The sequence below is a fragment of the Lipotes vexillifer genome, unplaced genomic scaffold (genome assembly GCF_000442215.2).
Source record: "Lipotes vexillifer unplaced genomic scaffold, Lipotes_vexillifer_v1.1 scaffold2036, whole genome shotgun sequence".
Taxonomy (NCBI): Eukaryota; Metazoa; Chordata; class Mammalia; order Artiodactyla; family Lipotidae; genus Lipotes; species Lipotes vexillifer.
Window position 1 is genome coordinate 372,372 of NW_006787290.1, and position 23,560 is coordinate 395,931.

Sequence of the window (23,560 nt, forward strand, 5' to 3'; positions counted from 1 at the left end):
ACAAACTCCAGAGGGGGCAACAGTGCCCACCGTGGAGGCGATCTGGCCACGAGAGAAAGGACCCAGCTTCCCTCTCTCTCCGTCACCCATTTGCTCCCTCGCTTCCTCAGTTGCTTGGCACTTATCTGTGGCGCTTCTCCTTGTCAGGCGCTGCGCTAGGCATGGGGGCAGAGACAAGAAGAGCCAACGGTGGCCTTGAGCGGCTCGCAGCCAGGATGGAGAGGCAAATATAAACCAGGCTTGGGACAACAATGCAGAGTGGAAAACGCCATCACAGGGCTGAGGACAGGTGCTGTGGGAGCAGGGGAGGGCACGTGAGCATCAGGACCCCAGGCCCGCTCCACCCCCACCCCCACCCCCACCCCCACCCCCACCCCCACCCCCACCCCCACCCCCACCCCCACCCCCACCCCCACCCCCACCCCCACCCCCACCCCCACCCCCACCCCCACCCCCACCCCCACCCCCACCCCCACCCCCACCCCCACCCCCACCCCCACCCCCACCCCCACCCCCACCCCCACCCCGGGCGAGCTCCTTCACCCTCACCATCCACTCTGTTTCTTTGTTTTTGTAGTCTTTATTTTTGGCTTTGTTTTCCCTTCTCTTTTCCAACAGAGAGCCTTTGGAAAAATTCCACCCTTGTTTCAGTTGGACTAGGGAAAAGGGCATTTGTCTACTCTTTGTCCAGGAGAACCAAGGGGTGCCAGGTTCCTGGAGAGTCCAGGTGTGGACAGTGGGGTGCCGGGGCTGCGGGGAGGGAGGCTTGGAGAGCACGCAGCACCGGGGCAGGGGATGGTGACAAGCAGGGACTGCATGCTCCCAGACCCTCTTCCCAGAGCTTGCCTCATATCCCCCGTCCTCTGTCCTGATTGGAGGGGAGAGTTAAGGCCCCCGTCCATCTCAGAGAGCCCTGTGGACCCCGCTTTCAGTCCTCTTTCCCCACCCAGGGTGCTTAGAAGGGCTGGGGCCCCAGAGGTAGAAGTGAGCCTTTGATATCGGCAGCTCTAGAGGGCTGTGTATGTGTGCGTGTGTGCACGCGTGTGAAATTCCTCTCGCCCATTTCTCCCCCCACCCCACCCTCCATACCCCCCCCCACACACACACTCCTCTTCTTGATTCCTCTTTTCCTGAGCCTCAGCACTGCATTCATTCATCGAACAAATATTTATTAAACACCCATTATGTGCCAGGAGCTGGAGATACACTCGTGGGAAAAGACTGTTATTTCAAAAGGTTGCATAGACACCAGGAGTGCGTGCGTGCGTGCGTGTGTGTGTGTGTGCGTGCGTGCACATGTGCGTATATGAGCAAGTGTGTGAGGGTGACGGTAGCAGGAGGGAGAAGAATGTTAGCAGCTTAAGTTCAGGAGACAAACGGCTTGCACTTGCATCCGGATGCTACCACGTGCTAGCCTGGCGGCCTTGGGTAGGGGATATACCCTCTCCAGGCCTCCTGCTCCCATCTGCAAAACAGGTGGCAACAGGACTCAGCCCTCGTAGTTGTTGTGAGGACCGGGCTGAGGAAGGGAGTGCGTGTGCGCAGGGTGCGCAGAGCGGTGCCTGGCGCACAGCAGGTGTTCAGGAAGCATTAGCAATCGCCGGTGCTTCCCCCTCACCTTGCTCAGAGCTGGGTGTAGGCAAACTTGGAACGACCTGTTCTCCAAACCTGTCTCCCGCTCACTGACTCAGAGGCAGTCACCAGGCGCTTACCACCTCCTGCCCCCGGAGGCTTATCTACAACACGCAGCCCACAGACCTCTGTCTAGCCATACCGCTGCCATCTTCTGCCCACTGCCCCACCCCAGCTGCTTGTGATGGGGAAGAAGTGACGTCACACAATGGGAGCTGCCTCAGCCCCATTGCCACTCTCCAGACATATAGGTCTGCACCCACAGCTCCCTCTCAGCTGGCTGGGAATGGAGGAGAGAGATGCGGGAGCACCTGCGGTGGAGCCCAGGCACCCAGCCTTATGGGACCAGGGACCAAAGGACTTGTGGGGGGGGAGGGGCTTCCAGCGGAGAGGGATCCATCCGCAGCCTTCCAAAGTGGGCGGCGGCTGGCACTAATCCTGGCTTTAGAAATGGCAGGGCTTCCTCCGGAGTCAGGGCTAGGCCAGCAATGGCGTTGTGGGTTCTCTGTTCTTTTTCTTTTTCTTCTTCGTCTTCTCCTCTTTTCGGCCACGCCACGTGGCATGCAGGATCTTAGTTTCCTGACCAGGGACCAAACCTGCACCCCCTGCAGTGGAAGCTCGGCGTCTTCAACACTGTACCGCCTGGGAAGTCCGTGGTTTCCCTGCTCCTGAAGAGCTGTGCCGCCCCCTTGGCATAGGGTTTGAGAACTGGGGGAGGAGTGTGGGCTCAGCCAGGGCTAGAGGAGGGTTCAGGGAGTAGATACACACACACACACACACACACACACACGATCCCCCCATGAGGGTGCAGATGCCTGGCTAGGAAGGAAGGAGGGAGAAGGTCTGGTGTGAACGTGTGTGGGTGTGGGAGGTAGCTTTGTGGTTGTGTGAGTGGTTCTGGGTGTGCACGCTGCCTGTGTGCTTCTCTTTTGGTGCAGCCAGGTCCCTGTGTCCGCATCTCTGTTTCAGTGTGTCTCTGCATGAGTTGGATGTCAGGGTAAAGGGAGGTTTTTTGCTCCATCTCTGTCTTGTCTCTTTACTTGAGCCTCTCAGCAAGTCAGCAGAGAGAATTTTCCCTTTGGGGAGGGTGGGAAAATATGGCTCATCGGGGCAGTATGGGTCAAGGCTTTCATAAACACACACAAATCAAGGACATTCTTGTGTGTGATCCTTAGCTCCCACTAAACTGGGATTTATATACATTTAAGAGAAAGAAAGCCGAGGACTGCAAGTGTGTTTGTGGCTCTTCTGTATGTCTACTGTCTGGTGGGTATGTGTGCTCGCTTCTTGGATGTGTTTGTCACTCTGTCCCCAAGGCACTGTCCATATCCATAGAGGGGTGTGTGTCTGCACACACATGCTGGTCCACATTTGCCTCTAAGAAGCCGTTTAACAGAAGAAGCACCAGCTCCTCACTCAGACAACCCGAGGTTCAAATCTGAGTTTGGACAGTAACTAATCCATTAACTTTGGACACGTTCCTAAACTCCCGTAAGCCTCAGTCTCCCCACAGGGGTGATAATAGCACTCACCTCACGAGGTGCTGGGAGGATTAAATGAGATCATGTTACACACCTGGCACAGGTGAGAATATGTCAACAGCCCCATCTGTGAATGTGCCTCTCTGAGAAAAATGTCTCCACGGTTGTGACTCGTAAAGTGTGACATCTCAGCCAGGTTATCCATTCCTTTAGGGCACAGCGTGGATCTTATCTTTAAGGACTCAGGACACCTCAGTGAAGTGAGTTAAATAAGCCTGGGAAACATAGGCCTGGTGTCTGATGTATGCCCACCCCTGGTGGTACAAGGAGGGCGAGTTGGCTGGTGATGGCACAGTGACAACAGCCCCCCATGATCACTACCGCCCGCTTCACTCACATCTCTGCAACCCCAGGCTCCCTCCCTTATGGCTGATGAGGCTGGCCCAAGACTCATGGAAAGGCCGCCTTCCTCTTTTCTCTGCTCACCCCACCGCAGGCATCAGCCTCGGTGCTGGGTAAGCCTGGGTGGAGTTTTTAGGGACCAGATCGGGAGGGTACAAGAGAGGTCTCCACTCCCGATGATCTATCCCTCCTCTGCAACATGTGGGTGCGCTGTGTGTCTGTGCGTCGCTCTGTTGGGGGTGTGACGTCTTTCTGTATGAAGCTTCTCTGTGTTACTGTAGGTACGTGCGTGTGCTACTGTGTGACGCGCCTCTGCCTGGGGTTTGCTCTCCTCCCCCAGTTTTCCCAGTTACATAAGCATCTGAGGGGCTACTCAGGCCTGGGCAATGGGCTCCCCCTGCTGGCAGCCTCTGGAACTCACAACCTGGGAAGGGGCACGTGCAAGAGCGGGTCTCCCAGGGCCTCATTCCCACTGGAGAGGCCAGCCCAGCCCTCAACAGCTGCCTGCCCTCGGCTCCCTCACAGCCCCAAGCCCTAGGGTGTTCTCTGCTCCTTGAGTGTCCCTCTCATGACACTCATTCTGGGGGTTGCTTATTACTTGCTTACGGTACAACTCTCTGGCACAACTGTATGTTCCCTGAAGGAAACATTTCTGCCTGCTTACCACTGCATCTCCAGTGCCCTGCATGAGGTGTGGCCCAATCGGTATTTTTGTGTGTGCGTGTGTGCTTCCACAGCATGTCCATTTTTTGGAAAAATTTTTATTGGAGTGTAATTGATTTAAAAGGTTGTGTTAGTTTCTGCTGCACAGCAAAGTGAATCAGTTATACACATACCTATATCTACTCTTTTTTAGATTCTTTTCCCATATAGGCCATTACAGAGTATTGAGTAGGGTTTCCTGTGCTATACAGTAGGTCCTCATTAGTCATCTATTTCCATTCGGTATTTGTTCAATGAAAAGGTTATAGGGTGAAGAGGCTTGGGAAGAGAGACAGTGGGGTGAGGGAAGATTTGGAGTTTTGGGGACAGATAGGTCTGAGCTCGTCATACCTTGGCCACTTAAAAGCTGTGTGGCCTTGGGAAAAATGCTTAACCCCTCTGAACCTCAAGTTTCTCATCTGTTAAATGACACCATCTGGTACAATGTGCTGTAAAGACTGGAAGTAATGTCTGAAAAGGCCTTATTGTACAGGCCTCTGTGAAATTGAACAAAGGAAACCTAAATCAAAATGGAGTCAGGAAGCCATGAAGGGAGGTCTCTCATGCACTCATTGCTCACCACAGCTTACAGATCCCAGCAGGAAGAAGGAAGGCTTCCTTTTGACCCAGAAACAAGCTGCCTGCCACTTGCAGCCAATGAAAATTCCCTGCCACGGCCTGCCCTCCTCTCCTCCCATTTCTTCCTCAAACCTAGTAAAACTTGACCTTCCCTTTGTCTCCTTGGACTTGCCTGTGGTTCACCATAGTTTGCTTGTCCCGAATTGCAATTCCTGTGCTATTCACGGATAAACTTATTTTGGTCAGCTTAAGACCTTGTTTCATTTTTATTTTTATTTTTTAACATCTTTATTGGAGTATAATTGCTTTGCAATGGTGTGTTAGTTTCTGCTTTATAACAAAGTGAATCAGCTATATGTATACATATATCCCCATATCTCTTCCCTCTTGCGTCTCCCTCCCACCCTCCCTATCCCACCCCTCTAGCTGGACACAAAGCACTGAGCTGATCTCCCTGTGCTATGCGGCTGCTTCCCACTAGCTATCTATTTTACATTTGGTAGTGTCTGTATGTCCATGCCACTCTCTCACTTCGTCCCAGCTTAGCCTTCCCCCTCCCTGCATCCTCAAGTCCATTTTCTACGTCTGCGTCTTTATTCCCGTCTTGCCCCTAGGTTTTTTTTTTAGATTCCATATATATGTGTTAGCATATGGTATTTGTTTTTCTCTTTCTGACTTACTTCACTCTGTATGACAGATTCTAGGTCCATCCACCTCACTACAAATAACTCAATTTCGTTTCTTTTTATGGCTGAGTAATATTCCATTGTATATATGTGCCACATCTTCTTTATCCATTCATCTGTCGATGGACACTTAGGTTGCTTCCATGTCCTGGTTATTGTAAATACTGTTTCATCTTTAATGGTGACATTTCATGACAACCATTAAGGGATCTGAAGGAGATGAAGCCCCCTGGAACTGCATGCCCTCTGCTCCTGTGAGATGTCTTCTTAGCGGTTCACAAGCCTCCTCTCAGATTCGAGCTCCCTCTTTTTGGCTGAGCTCTCTGACTTTATTCAGGATCTGTTTTCCTGAAGCCATTGTCCTTTTGGTGAGTACTTGTTTGTTTTTCTGAACTTCTAAGTTAACATTATGGGATCCCACAAACACTCTCAGGATGGCCCTTCCTTTGGGACCCTGGCCCATTCTGTGTTTAAAAACTATGGTCCCTCCTCACTTGCATTTTTAATGAAATGGACTGACCTAACCAAAGATAATTTAGAACTTCAGTGGCCATTATGGCGAAGCTTCAATCTCCCCAAATTTGTTTCTCTCAGAGCTCAGGTCCTCTCTCAGAGGACCAAAACTCTAAAATACAACAAATTGAATGGGATGCCTATTTCAGTTGACATCTTGAGGCTTTACAAAAAAACCTTTCTAAATTGACAGAGGTGAATAAACCATTACAAGAAGATTAAAACGCATTGGAGGACTCTTCATCCTCTTCCCCTACTGCACTTACTCCACCTCCTTTGTACCCACCACATCCTCATTCCAACCCTCCCAGTGAATTTCCCTTTTTCTCCAAACCTCTCCCTACTTTCTCTTCATCCGGACCTCTTAGAACCTGCTCCTTTAAAATCAGTCCCTCTGAGGATCCTATTGCTAAGCCCCTAATTTCCTATGTCCTCTAGACTAAGGCCAAACTAAAAACCATAGTCAAGGATTTTCCTAGAGCTACTGAAGATCCTTATAGATTTTGCAGAGGCATTTAATACAGTTACCCAGACTTACCAGTCAGGTTCCTCAGATTTATACCAGCCAGTTCACATGCTTGTTGGCAAAGGCCAAGCCCAGCATTGAATGAAAACAGCTACTTGGGATAATCCTGAAAAATCTCTAGAACTGCAGATGAGAGACCTACCCCCTGCCTTGTTATAGGATCAGGCTGGGCAGTTGCTAAATGACTTCACCTGGAAATCCCAAAAACCTGTGAACTGGAATAAGATTCAGGCTTACATTCAGAAACCCAGTGAACCTGTGCACAACTATTACAGTCAACTCCAAATGTTTCTGAGATTTCTGGTCTCCCTCTGGATGTCCAATTCAATTGGGTAGGCTTCAAATCTGTGTTCATCAAGGGGCTAAACCAGGACTTTTCTCTCTTGGTTAAGAGAACCAGAATAGAATGGGAAACCATGTCCATTGCAGACTTAGTTTGGCAAACGAATTAGCCTGCACCCTAGATGATTATACTAAGAAAAAGACCATTAAAATCCTTAATCTCTAGCTTCAGCAGATGGAGGCCTTTAAGCAAAATCCCCCTGGCCTGTTGTTACTGTAAGAAGTCAGGAGACTGAAAAAAAGGCTGCTATAAACTAAATGGTCCAGGAGTCATCAGTCACCCAACCAATCTTTCCAATGTCCTTCCACATCCCAATGACGGGACTCCGAGGAATCACAGGGGCTTTCCCCAACCCTTCTCCAGGCTGGGAATGACTTTCCACTGGAGCTACTATTAAACAGCCCCTGCTTCAGAATACTAAAATGATTCATATAGTGGGGATCTCTGATAAACTTCAACAAGTCAAGAGAAAAAAACCATTGCATCAAAAATGCTTAGTGCCCTTTGAACAAGACTGAACAGACTGGTGATGACAAAGTGAGAGAGCAGGTTGACACACTGTTTAAAGTGTTGCACATCATGAATTTTAACACCAGTGTGCAGACTTTAAAGTTGCTTTCCCAAGTAATGAATTCTCAGCAGATGATATCAGACCAATATTATCCAGCATTGCATAGGAAGATATTGGATCCAGCGATGATGTTTATTCCTAAAATACAACCCAGAAAAATCTGTCCTCACTGCTTCTAGGCACTTTACGTTGTCTGATGGACCATGTGAGCCTTGGCACATGGACTTCATACAGCTTCCCCCACCTCACGGGCGTAAATATGTCTCGGCAACGATTTGCATGTTTTCTTTCTGGACTGAAGCTTCTCCATGTAGACAGGCTACTGACTCCTCCGTGGCTAAGAACCTATCGGAAAAGATCATTCCTACCTGAGGGAACCGCCCCCAAACTTCATAGCGATAAGGGAACCCACTTTACTGGTCAAGTGTGACAAGAAGTCTGTGCCATATGCCCAGTTCTACAACATTTTCACCGCAGTTATCATCCCCAGTCTCCAGGACCAGTCGAATGTACCAATGGCATCATCAAAACGCAAAAGGAAAAATCTGTAGAGACCCTTCAAATACCCTGGCCAAAAGCATTGCCATTGGTCCTTCTGAACCTTAGGGCCACTCCTTTCGGAACCCACAAACTATGCTTAACCATATATTAGAACAATCTTTCCATGGCATGCTCCCAGGACATGAAGACCTTAAGCACCATACCTTACAACCTGGAGAGTTGTCTATTGGAAAAGACATCACTCTCTTCAACCCCATTGGAAAGGTCACTATCAGGTACTGTTAACCAACCCTTGTGCCACGAAACTCCAAGGAATAGGCTCTTGGATCCATATATCACATCTAAAGAAAGCACCAAACCCTGACTGGACCTACACCCCAACTGGTGACCTAAAAGTAAAGATTTGCAAGAATTGAAGCATACAGTAGCTTAAGGAAACAGCTTTCCCATGATGACTGGCCTGTATATCTTCTCCCTACTCTTACTTCTTGCCTTATCTTCTCCCTCTCTTTCTTGGAAAGACAATGCTCTTACCCATATTTCCTAATCCATTGCCAAAGGGGGAAACCTTCTGACTGTTGAGTATGTTACCAGAAACCTCGATATGTCCATGACAGTGGTGACCCTCTGGTAGTAAGTCTGCTTGACGTAACGAAATAACCCCTCTCTTTGCAGCCTTTAGGGACAAAATCCACAGAACAGAATGGTTTCTTCTTAAATATTCCCCAAACGTCATTGACTCTTGGCTCTAAAGGACCAACTGGTAAATTCCAGTTAGTGGCACTGTTAATAAGTCTTATGTGCACCTCCTGGCTTTAGCCTTGTCTGTGGCAAATGAAACTCTCAATGAGCCTATGAATGTTTGGACAGCTGGTAAATGGTAGGCCAGTGTTTACTGGGATATTTAACCATCGCTGTTAATATCTATAATAAATCTGAAACTTCCCACTGATCTTACCCCTTATATCTTCGTAAGCTTCTTAAATGGGAACTACCTGGGGCATACATGACTCCGGGCTTGCCTCCATAGCGAGAGGCTTTCCCCCTTGGGTCAAAGTGCCAATGAGAATATGAACATAAATCTCTCCCTAACATTAGAAGAGCTAGCTGATTCTGCAGCCTAACAATGATCACTTGATTCCTTGGCTAAAGTAGTTGTAGACAATCAATAGCCTTGATTTTGAACAAGGTGGCATTAGCATATACCACCTGTTGCATATGGGTAAATGCCTCTGGAGAAGTAGGAACTCAATTATACAAGATCAGGGAACAAGTGCACTTGCTATTTGTTCAGTTGACTACTTTAGGATCATGATTTAAAGCCATCATACAAACAAAGTCATATTACTTTTAATTTGCTTTGTATAATCTTAAATTTTTGCACCTGTTACCTGCCCAACCGCTGCAGAAACTATGCACCAAACAGAATGTTGACTCAACACGATGCTTTCAAGGAAAGATTTTGATCAAAAGGGGAAAATGTGAAAATGAACAAAGGAAACCTCAATCAAAATGGAGTCAGGAAGCCATGAAGAGAGGGCTCTCACACACAAATCACTCACTGCAGCTTACAGATCACAGCAGGAAGAAGGGTTTCCTTCTGACTCAGCAACAACAAGCTGCTCACCAGTTGCAGCTAACAAAAAAGAAAACTGCCACAGCCCTATCCAGTTTCCTCCTAAAACCTAATGAAAGCTGACCTTCCCTTTGTCTCCTCCGACATGCCTATGGTTCACCATAGTTTGTTTCTCTCAAACTGTAATTCCTCTGCTACTCCTGAATAAACTCATTTTGGCTAGCTTAAGACCTTGTTATTTTTAAGATCAACACATCCCATAAACTGCATCTATGATGATGATGATGATGATGATGATGATGTTTGGCAACATCTCTCATCTCTCAAGCATCAGGAAGGCATCATGTTCACTCCTCTCCCCAATAAAGGGAGAGTGGCTTTCCTCCAAAAGCTTCCCTATACATTTCAGTTTTCACACAGCTCAATCTGGCCTGTGGATGAATTTAGATGGAATGAATCTGGAGATATCAGGCTGTGGATATGACAAAGTAGGAGGAAAAAGGCACCCTGCTGCCCTGTTCCTGGGCCAGAACTGGAAGTATTGAGAGGGGAGGGTTGGACCTCTGATTCCCTCAACTGTCCCCAGCGTTCTGTCTCAGAATTTCTCCAGTCTCTCCAGGGTTCCTGAATGTGGCTTCAACTGAGCATCTCCTCTGATCTAGCCACTGTGCCAGGCTCTGGGAAGACAAAGTCAAGGAGTGTCTGGTCTGGCCTGTGTCACTTCCCCTCTCTGGGCCTCCATTCTCTCCTCTGTAAAAGGGAGTGAGGAGTGAGTGGGAGGGTTGAGGGAATGAGTGGGGACTGATGGAAGTTTGAGGATGAAGGTGCTAGATGAGCTCTGGGGTCACCTCCTACGGATGGCCGCTTTGACAGCCTTAGCTTTGCAGACCTGGCTGTCCCTTTTCCTGGTTCTGGCTCCACCCTTCCAGCTCCTCCCCACTCCCCACATTCTCCATAGTTGAGAAAGAAACAGAGTGCCTAGGAAAGATGCCTTTTCCTGTCTCCAACCTCCCGGGCACGCCCCACCCCTCCCAGTGCAGAGTGTTGTCCACTTCTCCTCACTGGAACTAGAGACTCCTTCACCTAAACCCAGGCTCACCCTTTCCTTAGGTCCTAACTAAACCTCTTAGCAAAGAGTTTAAATAATTTATCCCCCGGCCCCATCTCCTATTTAGTGTATTCTGTGCCAAGCACCTTCTGTACATTATCTCAATTAACGTCACAAAAATACTTTGGGACGGATGTCATCCACCTCAATTTGCCAACAAGAAAACAGGTTGGAGGAGGTTAAGCAAGTTGACCAGGATCGCCAACCAGGAAGTGACAGCATCCAAACGGCCCAGCCTCCTAACTCACTTCTTCTGGTTCGGCCCCGAGGGGGTGGCAAACAGGTCTCCAGTGACCTTGCAGAGCCCTGAAGCGCCCTTCAGACCAGATCCTCCTCGTTCCTTAACTCCTAGATCTCGCCCTTTCCCACTTCAGCAGGGTTTGCGGCGAGGCCTAGAGGCCCAGAGCAAATGGCTGGATTCAAAGTGAGAAGCCACAGTCACCTCGCCGACCCCAGGGCCCCTGCACCCAACACTCAGGGAAAAGCTGGAAGGTGCAGGGTACCTGTGCCCTCTGCAGAGCTGCCGGGGATTTGGCCAAGACCAGGTGCAGCCCGCCCCCGGACCGGGGTCGGGCCGGAGACAGGGCTGAGGGGGGCGGAGCCGGGTACCGAGGAGGGGGCGGGGCTAGGGCTGGAGTCCGGGCGGAGCCTGGAGCAGGGGCGGGGGGAGCCGGGGCCGAGGTCTAGGACCCCGTTGGGGCACACCCGGGGACCTGAGCGGGCCCAAGGTCTGGAGGGGTCTGGGTGGAGTTGGGGACCGGAGTGGGGCCGGGGCCGGGGCCGGGGCCGGGAGCCCAGAAGGGAAAAGAGTAGGCGGAGGAGAGGAGGAGGGGAGAAGGGAGGAGGGAGGAGGGCAGAGGGAAGAGGGCCGTGACTTGGCAGCTCCAGCTTCGCTCAGCTTCGCTCCGCGCACCCACACCTCGCTGCTCCGCTTCGTGCCCCCCACCCGGGCATGCGCCCCCCGAACCCCCGTCCACCCAGAGCCCGCGCCGCCCCCCAGAGCCTTCGCAGAGCCGGCTGCGCAGGATGGGCGCCCTCGGTCCCAAGCCGCCGCCGCCGCTGCTGCTGTTAATCCTGGGTAAGCCCGGCTCTGGCTCCCAGCCCCGCCCGGCAGGTGGCTGCCACCTGGTGACCAGCCCTGCCCTCCTCCCCAGCATTTCGGAGCCCCTCGCACCCGCTTCTCCGTCAGGGGCTCCCCCAGCCTCCCCAGGCCTGGCGCCCAGCTGCTGTCTGTGGCCGCGCTCCGAGCTAGTCTTGGGGCAGGCGGGAGTGGGGGTAGCGGTGAAGGCTCCCCAGTTCTAGGCCCCGGGCTGGGGCACAGTGAGGACCCACCGAGATGTCGCCCCCAGGAACCGCCAGGCCCCACTTCTCAGCCGGCACACTCAGGTCCCGAGGTCGCTGCGCACAAATGCTGCGACTCCTCTCTGCCTCACTTAGCTTCAGGCCCAGCCTTGGGTGCTCGCCCTGGTGGGCAGTGCCTGTCCATCTTTATAATTGCCCAAGTTGGCTGGAAGCCCAGGGACCGGTTCTGCCCACAATCTTTGAAGTACATCTACCCTAATTGCACCCGCCTACCACCCCCCTTCATCATCTGAAGTTGGAGGCAGTTCCATCTCCATCCTGGGCTGGGTCTTTCCCCCACTTTCCCTCTCCCAGATAGCAGCACTTGGCTCTGTAGCCTCCCACTGGTTGTCACACCCCCTTAGTCCCAGCTTCCCTGCCTCAGGAGAAACCAGGCTCCACGGAGGCTGATGCTGAGATCTCCAAGCACCCTGTACCTGTTGTGGTGGGTGTTCATGGTGGGATGTTCTGGGCCACCGCTGCATGGATGCATGAGGACAGTGACAGTGGAAATGTTTTTGGCGTGAATGGGAGGGTTCCCTGTAGGGATGGTCTGGGGAGGAGTATGGTATCGAGGCAGTGAGACTGCCTGTACAGATGTTCAGGAGACTGAAACCCTTGAAATAAGAATACAGGGTGGTGAGGGGGTGGCTTTGGTGCCAGGATTTGGAGCTGCCATAGTTAAGGCAGAGGCTGACGTAGCCCCAGTCGCCTGTTTCTAGACCAGAGCTCCATCGCAGTGCCAAGGAGCCTCCCTGTGCTGCATAGGTCCCTGGGCCCTGTGGGACTAGAATGAGTCCTCTCCTTGGGGCCCTGGGTGGGAGGCAGGAGGATATACAGAGGAAGGAGCTGTGAGGCCTGGCTGCCTAGTACTTGGCCCTTTTCCCCCAGCGGGCAGCATGGAGCAGAGAGGAGCCCAGGGTAAATGTGGTGCAAAGAGATAGAAGAGCTTGCCGAGATGTGAGCACCCTGGGTGTAGGCGCTAACTTTCATTTTGAAGTTGAGGAAATGAAGTCACTTGCCCCAGAGAACATATCTAGTGAGTGTTGGGGCTTGGATTTGAAACCACTCCCATCTGACTCCAAAGCAGGTCTTTTTGCTCTCCTTTCCCTCTCCGCTAACACAGAGGAGGGGACCTGGCTGGGGAGAGAGCTGCCTGGCAGCTGGTTTCCCAAGGCAGTGGGGGTGACTTTCCCATGGGGATCTCCAAGCATCAGCAGTTGTGGAGCCAGGAAGATGGGAGGGGGCCCTCCCGAGCAGAGTCTGCCCGGAGCCCCCGGGAAGGTGTCAGCTCACTTGTCTCCGCCATCACTCTGATTATGAAACATCCTCGGGCAGAGCCCTGCTGAGACACAGGCTCACTCACTGCCAGGGTGGAAGCTCTTAGCTCTCTTCCAGAAACTGAGGCCTGGGAGTGGAAGGGGCTGGTCCAAGCGGTACAGCTGGGGCTGGGGCTGGGGCTGGGGCTGGGGCTGGGGCTGGGGCTGGAACTGGAACCCGACCTCCTGATCCCAGCCTGTGCTCTAACCGAGCAACCACAAGTTTTCCCTCTGACTCAGACGCAGGAAGAAGGGAAAGGTAAGGGTAGTGCTTCTGGAGGAGCTGGAGGACAGTTTGACTACAGATTAGGTGTTTTCCTCCAGCCGGTTATGCCCCTGGGACTGACATTCTGGTTGGTGAGGTCAGTGTCCTCAGGCCTCTCCTTGGAGTTCCCCATGCCTCTCTGGCGTTGTCCCTCTGCAGGGGCGTGTGGAAGCTAGCCAAGGAGAGTAGGAACTTGGCCAAGACCTTATACTTCTTGTACCTTAACTTTCTCATCTGTAAAATGGAGGCAGAGGGCTGACGCAGCCCTTGTACATTCTGAGGTTCTGTGATCTGGGGCTGTGGAAGGATGGAAGGAGAGAAGGAAGAAGCTGAGCCCTCCAAGGCCACCAGGAGTATCTGCGAGGGCGGGGTCAGGGTGAGGGTGGGGTGAAGAAGAGTTTTGGCCTCTCTGAGGAGAGAAAGATGGGAAGGGGCAGCTGGGGGGTTATGGCCTCCCTGCTGAAAGGGAGCGGGGATGTAAATAAATGCACACCATATGCAAATGAAGGCTTCTGTTAGGGAGTTGGAGGGGGTGGGGTGAGGGTTGTTTGTCAGCTGGGCCTGCCCGGGAGGATTGGCAGGCACTGGTCGGGGCGGGGAGCTTCTGCCTCCAGAGGCCAAGGGCAGAGGCTGGTTCTTGACCCATGAGCCTCAGCTGCCTCTGCAGCCCTGTGGGGCAGAGAAGCAGTGAGCTCATGGCACAGCTGGAGTAGGGAGGGATTGTGTGGTGAGAACTGACTGGGCCTGTGCTCTGTCCTGCTCGGGCCACTGGCTCCATTGTCTGGAGTCCCCTGGCCCAGGTGACACAGCTGAGCGAACCAGCCCTTCTGATCAAGATTTTGCCAGCTCCCTTCAAACAAAGGAGGGGGACATGTGGTCTCAGGATCCCTTAGCTAGAAGGCTCAACTGGTATAAATGTGGGGAAACGGGACGGAGGGGGAATTATGGCACAGCTGGAATCAGGAATGGTTAAATCAGGAAGCAGATACACTCCTTTCTGACCTTAGGTGCTCTGCTTCTGGCCTGCCAGTAATGGGGTGTTTCTGGGGTCTGAGGCAAACCTGGCTCTATACCACCACCTCCTTGAGACCCAGGTGTCTTACCTCCCAGCATCCTTTGCCTGTTCTCAGAACAGGGCCCAAGTGTATACCAACTTTCCTCAGGTTTCTTTTTCTTTCACAAGCAGAGGTCAAGAGTGATGTGGGGGTGGGGGTGGGGGGGATGCGGTAGGGACCGCGGCATCCCTAACTTCTCCTGTCCTTCCCTATAGGAGTCGGGTGCTGTGCCCGGGAGGTGCTAGTCCCTGAGGGGCCCCTGTATCGCGTGGCTGGCACAGCCATCTCCATCTCCTGCAATGTCACTGGCTACGAGGGCCCTGCGCAGCAGGACTTCGAATGGTTCCTGTACAGGCCTGAGGCCCCAGAGGCTGCCCTGGGCATTGTCAGTACCAGGGATACCCGATTCTCCTATGCTGTCTTTGGGCCCCGAGTGGCAGCTGGTGAGGTACAGGTGCAGCGTCTGCAGGGTGATGCCGTGGTGCTCAAGATGGCCCGCCTGCAGGCCCAGGATGCTGGCATTTACGAGTGCTACACACCCTCCACTGATGCCCACTACCTGGGCAGCTACAGCGGCAAAGTGGAACTGAGAGGTACTGGGCCCTGGGATGGGGTCAGGGCCGTGCCCTCCCAAAAGGCAGAAAGTCAGGGCCAGCAGGGACCTAAGAGGAACCTGAGGCCCAACGAGGTTAAGTGACTTGCATGAAGTCACCCAACAAGTTAGCGGCTGGTCTGAGACTCTAACCTGGAACTCTTCATTCCAGTCCACTGCTCTTATTCTGTCAAGCTCCTTCCTGGGAGAGGAGAAGTGTCCCTAAGCTGTTGAGCCCCTTTCCATTCCCTGATGGGGTAAGGGAGCCTGATAGGGCGAACAGACTCCATTCCTGGAGATTCCAGGATCCAGATCTGGGGGAGTGGGGGTGGCGGGGGAAATAGAGGCAGGAGTGAGACCACATGACATTCTTGCTCTCTTAAGTTTCTTGGTCTTCTGAGAAGGAAGACAGAGCCACTCTTCTGAGTATTTCAAACAGGGGTCAGTCTCAAACATAAGGGTCAGTAGGCCATGGGCTGGTTCTATGAAATTCAACAAGTATTGAGTGCCTGTTGTGTGCCCAGCACTGTGCTTGGCACCATTGGGTTACAGAAGAAATAATACAGCATGAAGTCTCTGCCTTCTAGGAGCTCACAGTCTATTTAGGGAAATAGGTTGTAGGTAGGAAACAGTACCAAGGGCTAGTTACTGTACAGCTCCCAGCCCTCCCTCACTCCAGCTGTTCTCTCCAGTTCTTCCAGATAGGCTGCAGGTGTCTGCTGCCCCCCCAGGGCCCCGGGGCCGTCAGGCCCCGACTTCACCCCCTCGCCTGATGGTGCACGAGGGGCAGGAGCTGGCACTGGGCTGCCTGGCACGGACGAGCACGGAGAAGCACACACACCTGGCCGTGTCCTTTGGGCGAGCTGTGCCCGAGGCTCCAGTGGGACGAGCAACTCTGCAGGAAGTGGTGGGACTCCGGCCCGACATGGCCGTGGAGGCCGGAGCTCCCTATGCTGAGCGGCTGGCGGCAGGGGAGCTGCGGCTGGGCAAGGAGGGGACTGAGCGCTACCGCATGGTGGTGGGGGGCGCCCAGGCGGACGACGCGGGCACCTACCACTGCACTGCCGCTGAGTGGATTCAGGATCCCGATGGCAGCTGGGCCCAGATTGCGGAGAAGAGGGCTGTCCTGGCCCACGTGGACGTGCAGACGCTGTGTGAGTGCCACGCGTCCCACGGCGCCAGCTGGAAGCCTTGGTATCTCAGTAGGCACCATGGGCAGTAGATGGCCATCGTCTGACTCCAGGGAGCCCACCTTCCCTAGAGTGAAGTCCCATTAGTATCGCTTCCTGTTAGCATCTGTACCCATGACAGGCTTTCTCTGCTCAGAAATTGGGTGTGGGGATGGGAGGGCCCTGATGGCTGAGGGGTGAGAGCCAGGCCCCTGGGTGGCGAAGACGGGTGGCCTCGAAGTTGCTGCTCTCAAGGAAGGACAGGTGCTCTGTGCCCTCTCCTGCCTCCCTGACACCCCTTCCCCTCCTGTGTTTCAGCCAGCCAGCTGGCAGTGACAGTGGGGCCTGGGGAACGTCGGATCGGCCCAGGGGAGCCCTTGGAGCTGCTGTGCAATGTGTCAGGGGCCCTGCCCCCAACAGGCCGTCATGCCGCCTACTCCGTGGGCTGGGAGATGGCACCTGCAGGGGCACCTGGGCCTGGCCGCCTGGTTGCCCAGCTGGACACGGAGGGTGTGGGCAGCCTGGGCCCTGGCTACGAGGGCCGGCACATTGCCATGGAGAAGGTGGCTTCCAGAACCTACCGGCTACGGCTGGAGGCTGCCCGGCCTGGGGATGCAGGCACCTACCGCTGTCTCGCCAAGGCCTATGTCCGAGGGTCTGGGGCCCGGCTTCGGGAAGCCGCCAGTGCCCGCTCCCGGCCCCTCCCCGTGCACGTGCGTGAGGAAGGTGAGAGGGGGCGGGTTGGCCCTGGACAGGATACGGGGCCTGCAGAACCTTTCCCTTCTGTTTCTGTGCCTCTGCCCCTCTCCATCGGCTGCCTCCGTGTCTCAGTCTCACACTCCTAAGATTGTGGGAACACCCGGAGTTTCTGCGGTGTTGCTTGGACAGCAGTCCTAACCCCATGCCCCCTGACCTTTCACCTTCTGACCTTTGTTCTGCAGGTGTGGTGCTGGAGGCTGTGGCCTGGCTAGTTGGAGGCACAGTGTACCGCGGGGAGACGGCCTCCCTGCTCTGCAACATCTCTGTGCGGGGCGGCCCCCCCGGGCTGCGGCTGGCTGCCAGCTGGTGGGTGGAGAGGCTGGAGGAGGGGGAGCTGAGCTCTGCCCCTGCCCAGCTGGTGGGTGGCGTGGGCCAGGATGGTGTGGCAGAGCTGGGGGTCCGGCCCGGAGGAGGCCCCGTCAGCGTGGAGCTGGTGGGGCCCCGAAGCCATCGGCTGAGACTGCACGGCTTGGGGCCCGAGGACGAAGGCGTGTACCACTGTGCCCCCAGCGCCTGGGTGCAGCACGCTGACTACAGCTGGTACCAGGCGGGCAGTGCCCGCTCGGGGCCTGTCACGGTCTACCCGTACACACATGGTGAGTGGTGCCCGCCCTTGCTCATGCCCCCCAGCCCCCCTCACCCCCACGCTCTTGTTCTCCCTTTTGCATCTCATCCTCCTGCTAGTGGTCCCTCTGGTTCCTCTTTCTCTTCCTCTTCGCTTCACACGGGAAGTCTGAAAGTCCAGCTTTCAGCCCTTCAGTGCCCGGCTGCCCCGGTGTCCTGGTGGTAGGGGCTGGCTTGAGCGCAGAGGGGGCAGGGAGCAGGTGGGGGAAAGCTGTGTGTGAACGGGAGGAGGTGGTGTGGACAGCCTGACCGAGAAGGTACTGGCACACGGGTGGGAACGTGGGTGGAGGGCAGTGACACCGCAGGCTGAACACAGCCATCCTCTCTCGCCCAGCCCTGGACACCCTGTTTGTGCCCCTGCTGGTGGGCGCAGGGCTTGCCCTAGCCATCGGAGCCACCATCCTGGGCTCCATCACCTGCTGCTTCATGAAGAGGCTGCGGAAACGGTGATCCCTCACACCCCAGGTGAGGGGCAAGGACCCCCATCCCCAGCCCTGTCTTCCCTAGTCCTGAGATGAGCAGCTCCCTCCCTGGTCCCAGCTGGAGAAGGAGAAGCCCCTCTCAGCTCTGCGGGCCAGGGCCAGGAGGAATTCACACTCTCCTTATCCCCCTCCACGTGCGTTCTCCCGTTCCTGCAGGTGTGACTATCTTCCAGCCCAGCCGCAAGCCCGCCTCTGGTGTCTGAATACCCTCTCCCTCTGCCTGCCCTTCCTTTAATTTATTTGACCTACTCCCACCCAGAGTGGGGGACACGGCCCCCATGCCCCACTCCTTCCTTCCCAAGCTCCTCCCTCTGGCCTTCTGTTCATGATCTCATACATAGCCCAAAGGGAGGCCGTGCCCTGTCCTAGAACTAGTTTTTCTAAAATGTGAATAAACTTGTTTTATAAAATCCAGGGCTGGCTGTGTCTTCCCCGCTATGAGGCTCTAAGAGGCAGGGGCACGTGGCAGGTGGGCTACTGGGGCCTGACAGCCTCTTCTGGACAACCCGCATCTCTCTCCCCACCCCAGAAACACCATCTGGCCTCCGTGGGCCGTGCCACCCACCCCGGGAGGGGAAACCTGGGTCCCATCTGCTGTCTGAGCTGTCAGTGCAGAGCCAGTTCCTGTTGGGATTCCTCCTTGGGGTGGGGAGAGGGAAAGGGGGATGACTTCCAGCTGAGCACGGCCTCTGCCCCTAGACTTCTCCTTGGTTGCAGGGCAGGGGCTTCCAGGGCCCGGTGCCCTTTTCTGAGTCCCCACGCTATTCCGCAGTCTCATTCGCTCCGTCGGGCTAATCTTGGACCTGACTCCTCCCCCCAGGCCCTGGGGCCTCAGGCTTTCTCCTCCTGATCTCCAATATTTTGCCTGACAGCAGCAGAATGGAAGGCCCAGAACACAGCCACCTGGGTGACGGGGACGCCAGCAGCCAGAGGGGCCCCTGCATACACCCGCCCCAGCGCCTGCGCGCATACCCCCTTGCTTCACCCGTCCTCCCGTGCCCCCGGGGCTCCCTGCATTTGTCTCTGCCTAAGGATTCTCGGATCCTAGAGTCAGCTGCACTGCACCTCGAGAGGCACACAGTCTACCTCTTTCAACTCAGTGATTTAAACATTTATTGAGCATTACCAGTTTACCAAGTGTTGTTTTTACAGATAGGGAAACTGAGGCCCAGAGAAGTGGTGCGACTTGCCCAGAGTCATAGAACTAATTCGTGACAGTGTCAGGCCTAGAACCCAGGTCCCCAGACTCCTTGCACTGCATACAGTGGGGCCCTGAGTGGTCGCTGAGTGGCAAGGAGAGGGGTGGCGGGGTCTCAATGCCTTCCTCCCAGCCTCAGTTCCGCTACGGTGGGTTCACTTGCAATGGGTGAACTACCGCGTGAGTGAGTGTGGACACGCAGAGCCCGCTCCCTCCTGTCCAGACTCCAGATGTTTCAGCAAATTAAACCATAACTGCTTCTTACCCCAAGCCCCAACATTTGTTCTTTGGGAGCAGCCAGCACCAGGGTTCAGGGACCTCATCTTTGGGTGACGGTGACCCAAGTCACCCTGTGACCTGAGGCATAGATGTTCTCTCCGAGCGGACCCAAGCTGGCGTGGGCTCCCTCCGCAGCCCCCTTTCCTGCTTCCAGGAGGCACAGCATCCCCCAGGACCCCAGCCTCCCAGCCTGGAATGCAGCACACTGGGGCACTTCCCCGAAAGGGGCTCAGACTTTTGTTAAAGAACAGGAATGGGGTGCAGCCAGGGCCGAGGGCTGGAGGTCACTGCTGGGCCCGTGTGGTGGGAGGGTGTGCCTGCCTGTGTGTACACGTCTCTCCCAGAGGCAGGTCCCCCTACCTCTGCCCCTTCTCGACTCGCCATTGCTCCTCCTTCACAATCCTGGGGTGGGGGGGTGTCCCTGGTGACCGCGATGACACCAGGAAGGGGGTGCACGTGGCATGGGAACACCTCTCCAGGGGCTCCTGCCCCAGCTGGGCAGACAGCAGATCACAGTCACATCCAGATATTTGGACTCTCGCTTCTCTCTCACACCTTCTCCCACATTTAATCCTGCCTCTTAAGTCCTACGTGGGATTCTGTCCTTTGCCACAGATGCCCTTCCTACTTCAGCTCGCCACCACCTTGCCAGCACTTCCCCTGAAGCCCTCCCGACTGCTTTGTCCCATCTATCTTGCCTACTCATCTTGCCCAAACACCATCTCTAGCTTGTCACAGCCCTATTTCCACTGACGGGTGAGTCCCTAGGCCCAGAGTCAGACTCTTCAGCCTTGGTTTCATGGTCTCCTTTCCCCCCACCGCAGTTCTCCGTACCCATTATATTTCAGTCTCCTCCCCAAGGGCCCTCAGCTACTCCTCAGCTTGATGCCCACCTCCTGACAGGACCCCCAAGCCTGCTTAGGGAAGGGCTTCTCGGAGCGTGGTCCCTGTTCCAGCAGCATCAGCAGGACCTGGGACTTGTTAGAAATGCAAAGTTTTGGTCTCTACCCCAGACCCATTAAGTCAGAAACTCTGGGAGTGGGGCTCAGCCATACGTGTTCCCAAGCCCTCCAGGGGACCCTGATGCCCACCCAAGTTCGTGACTGCTGGCTCAGGTCACTCTCCAGGCCTGACTCGATCCCTAGCTTTCTGATTACCAAGCACTTCCTCCCCGTGCTCGGAGAGATCTCCCAGGTTCTCAGTTTGAAACAGCTGCCACAGGCATATTTCTCTGTTTTCCCCAAGTGTGCTGTATTCCCAGAATAGGAATCGAGTCTCTGACTGTCCTCCCCACACATGCCCGGGTCAGTGCTCTGGACCCAACGGGCACCCAGTGAACCACGTGAATGACTCCCTCTCACTGTGCCCTAAGACTGATTCTGCTTTCCCGAGGACCCCGTGTCCCAGCTCTAGCGAACTCATGTTTCTCCATCTCTCCCCGGCCCTTCCTCCTCCTCAGAACCTCTCTATCCCCTCCCACCCCTGCAGTGGTACTCACGAGACCTCACTTCACTGTCAGAAAATAGCCATCCCTGGTTCGCCTTTCCTAGGCCCTGCCCCAGGGCCCCAGCTCTGGCATCTCCCCCATCGCCGGTTTCCCTGCACACATGGACAAGGTCATTTACACCCTGCTGAGCCGCCCCGCAGCCTTTCACCCTCCCTCTCAGCCTGTCACAGTGGCAGGGGTGGAGCTGGGAGGGCACCCTCCTCATCTCTGCCCGCCGCCATCCAGCTTTCTCACCTCTGGGTCAGCTTGGGCTACTGTGTCCAGTGAGACAGGTGCGCCAGACTCAGGGAAGCTGGCTGAGGAGGTGAGTGGGGACTAAAATCCAGCCCACATTCTGCTCCCCAAGCCACGCACCCTAGTTTGGGGTAGTGTCAGTCTGGAGGAAAAGGGCGCCTTTTTAGAATTTGCACCAAGATGCTCTATGAGTTAGCGGCAGCCCTGAGCACACCACCTGTCTGTTGGTCTGTTGGCCCATTCACCTATCCACTGGCTGGCTGTCTCTCTCTGCTTCCACCTTCTCATCCAACCCGCACAGGTCCATCCTTCTGTCCATCCATCCACGCATGAACAGAAGTGAAGGTCAAACACAGACAGGCTGGCAAGTTTACCCATTCCCCACCCTCCATTCTCCTGAAATCAGGATCTCTCCCATCCATGTTGGATCCCAGACCTGAGATTCTGAGGAGGCTCCCCAGCTTTAGTGCATTCCCAGGGACCTTGCCTGCGCCCTCCTCCACCTTCCATAACCAGCTCCCCAGGTACCTGTGTCTGGCCCTGCCACAGGGGTCTGGAGGAAACTGGTCACACCTTGGACTCACTCTCCGGGGGTGGCAGGCAGCCATTCTGCTCTTTGTCAGCCCCAGCCTCTTCGCCTGCCCCCTCCCCCAGCCCCTCCTCCTCCACCTTCTCATCCAGCCGGCTGGGGATGGACCAGTAGAGATGGGCGTCAAGGCGGGCTGCGGCCTCGGCCAGCTCACGGGCGCTGCATGAGGGTGTGGGCACCTCAAAGGTCTGGTGGAAGCTGGCATAGTCCACCTCGTAGAAGCCATCCTCCAGGGTCAGCACTGACGTGAAGCGGTGACCCCACAGCACCTCATCCACCAGGTAGGAGCTCCGAGCTTGGCATGTCATTCCTGGGGGCAAGGGCATGGGTCAAGGGGGATCCCGGCCCCAGCCTTCCCTCCCCTGCCTCATTCCACAAGCCTATTCCTAGAACCCTTCCCTGGAGCCCTCCTCAAGGACCCCCACCCACCCGCTTTGGTCCAGCCCGCTTTCTCTTCCTTCCCAACTCTTGTACTCGTCCAGTTCCCCCTCCCCCTCTCCATTTGCCCCAACTCCTCTTAACCTCCAGCCCACATTCTCCCTTCCTCTCCACTGGAGATGCCAGTCAGAGAAGCTTAACCTTGAAACTGACCTTGGGGATCATCTAGCCCAATTTTCCTCTCCATACAGGGCTCCCCACTGGAGCATTCCCAATAATGGGCAACTAGCTTGCACTTGATTACATCTCAGGATTGAGAGCTCACCACCTCACAAGGAGCCCACTCCTTTGTGTGACGGCTCTAATATTTGGGTTGTTCTTTATACAGAGCTAAAATCTGCCACCCTTATTTTCGCTCTCCTGCTGTATGACACCCCTTCAAGTATCTGAAAGCAGGAGTCTCAGTTTTCATCATGTCTTCTCTCCTCAGGCTGAACATCCCTGTCTCCCTCCACCATTCCTGATGTGACCTGGCTTCCAAAAATTTTACTTTCTTGACTGCAAACCAGAATGGCCAAGGAGGATCCTTTAAGCACTCTGAGTGTGATAAATACTCCAACTGTGGCCTGATCCATGCATAAGAGAGGGCTCGCCACCTCTCTCTTCTGGCCATGATGCTTTAGCTAATAGGGCCCAAGATTACATTACATAAACATTTTTGGAAGCTGTATCACATTGCCTGTGGCCAACTAAAACCCCCAATTCTTTTCTCACCAGAGCTCTTCCATGCTGTGCTTACATAAGTGATTTTTTAAAGCCTAAATGTAGAACTTTATATTTATTCGTTTTAAATGTCATCTTGTTGGATTTTGGCTCATTTTACTTGCTTTTCAGAAGCATTTTGGATACTGACTCTCTCACCCAAAATATTACCATCCTTTCCAGCTTTTTCTCTCTAGAAAAATCCAACAAGCTCCCCTCCCTATCTCCTCCACCCCACCCTCCCCTGTCCTCCTTGCTGTGGGCCTGTGTCCTGTTTTCTCTGTGGGGTGGGCACACCCACCGGGGCAAATGACTTTCCTTCTACCCTGAGATCTCTCATATTCCCCTCAGCTCATATGCACCTCCAAACAAGGGGGAACGGAAGAG

The 23,560-nt window shown here is 54.5% G+C and overlaps 2 protein-coding genes across 2 annotated transcripts in view; one reads left to right on the top strand and one right to left on the bottom strand.

The window, feature by feature from the left end:
• The first annotated feature begins 11,562 nt into the window (after nt 1-11,562).
• On the top strand, nt 11,563-18,636 carry IGSF8 (immunoglobulin superfamily member 8). Its single transcript, XM_007459941.1, has 7 exons — nt 11,563-11,698; nt 14,816-15,193; nt 15,885-16,346; nt 16,680-17,087; nt 17,303-17,716; nt 18,079-18,209; nt 18,383-18,636. Exons 1-6 carry the CDS (start codon nt 11,647-11,649, stop codon nt 18,192-18,194), a joined length of 1,830 nt encoding a protein of 609 aa, XP_007460003.1. The 5' UTR covers nt 11,563-11,646; the 3' UTR covers nt 18,195-18,209; nt 18,383-18,636.
• Nucleotides 18,637-22,011: 3,375 nt separating this feature from the next.
• The window catches only part of KCNJ9 (potassium inwardly rectifying channel subfamily J member 9), a 6,669-nt gene continuing 5,120 nt past the window's right edge, over nt 22,012-23,560 (bottom strand). Inside the window, 1 exon segment of the mRNA XM_007459942.1 lies at nt 22,012-22,343. Coding sequence (XP_007460004.1) covers nt 22,012-22,343 — 332 coding nt within the window.

What these genes read in the sequence shown, in the direction of transcription:
- IGSF8 (XM_007459941.1), top strand. Translation starts at nt 11,647, where the DNA reads ATGGGCGCCCTCGGTCCCAAGCCGCCGCCGCCGCTGCTGCTGTTAATC. An exon ending in GCTGCTGCTGTTAATCCTGG is followed by an intron (nt 11,699 to 14,815) that starts GTAAGCCCGGCT and finishes CCTTCCCTATAG; the next exon opens with GAGTCGGGTGCTGTGCCCGG. An exon ending in CGTGGACGTGCAGACGCTGT is followed by an intron (nt 16,347 to 16,679) that starts GTGAGTGCCACG and finishes CCTGTGTTTCAG; the next exon opens with CCAGCCAGCTGGCAGTGACA.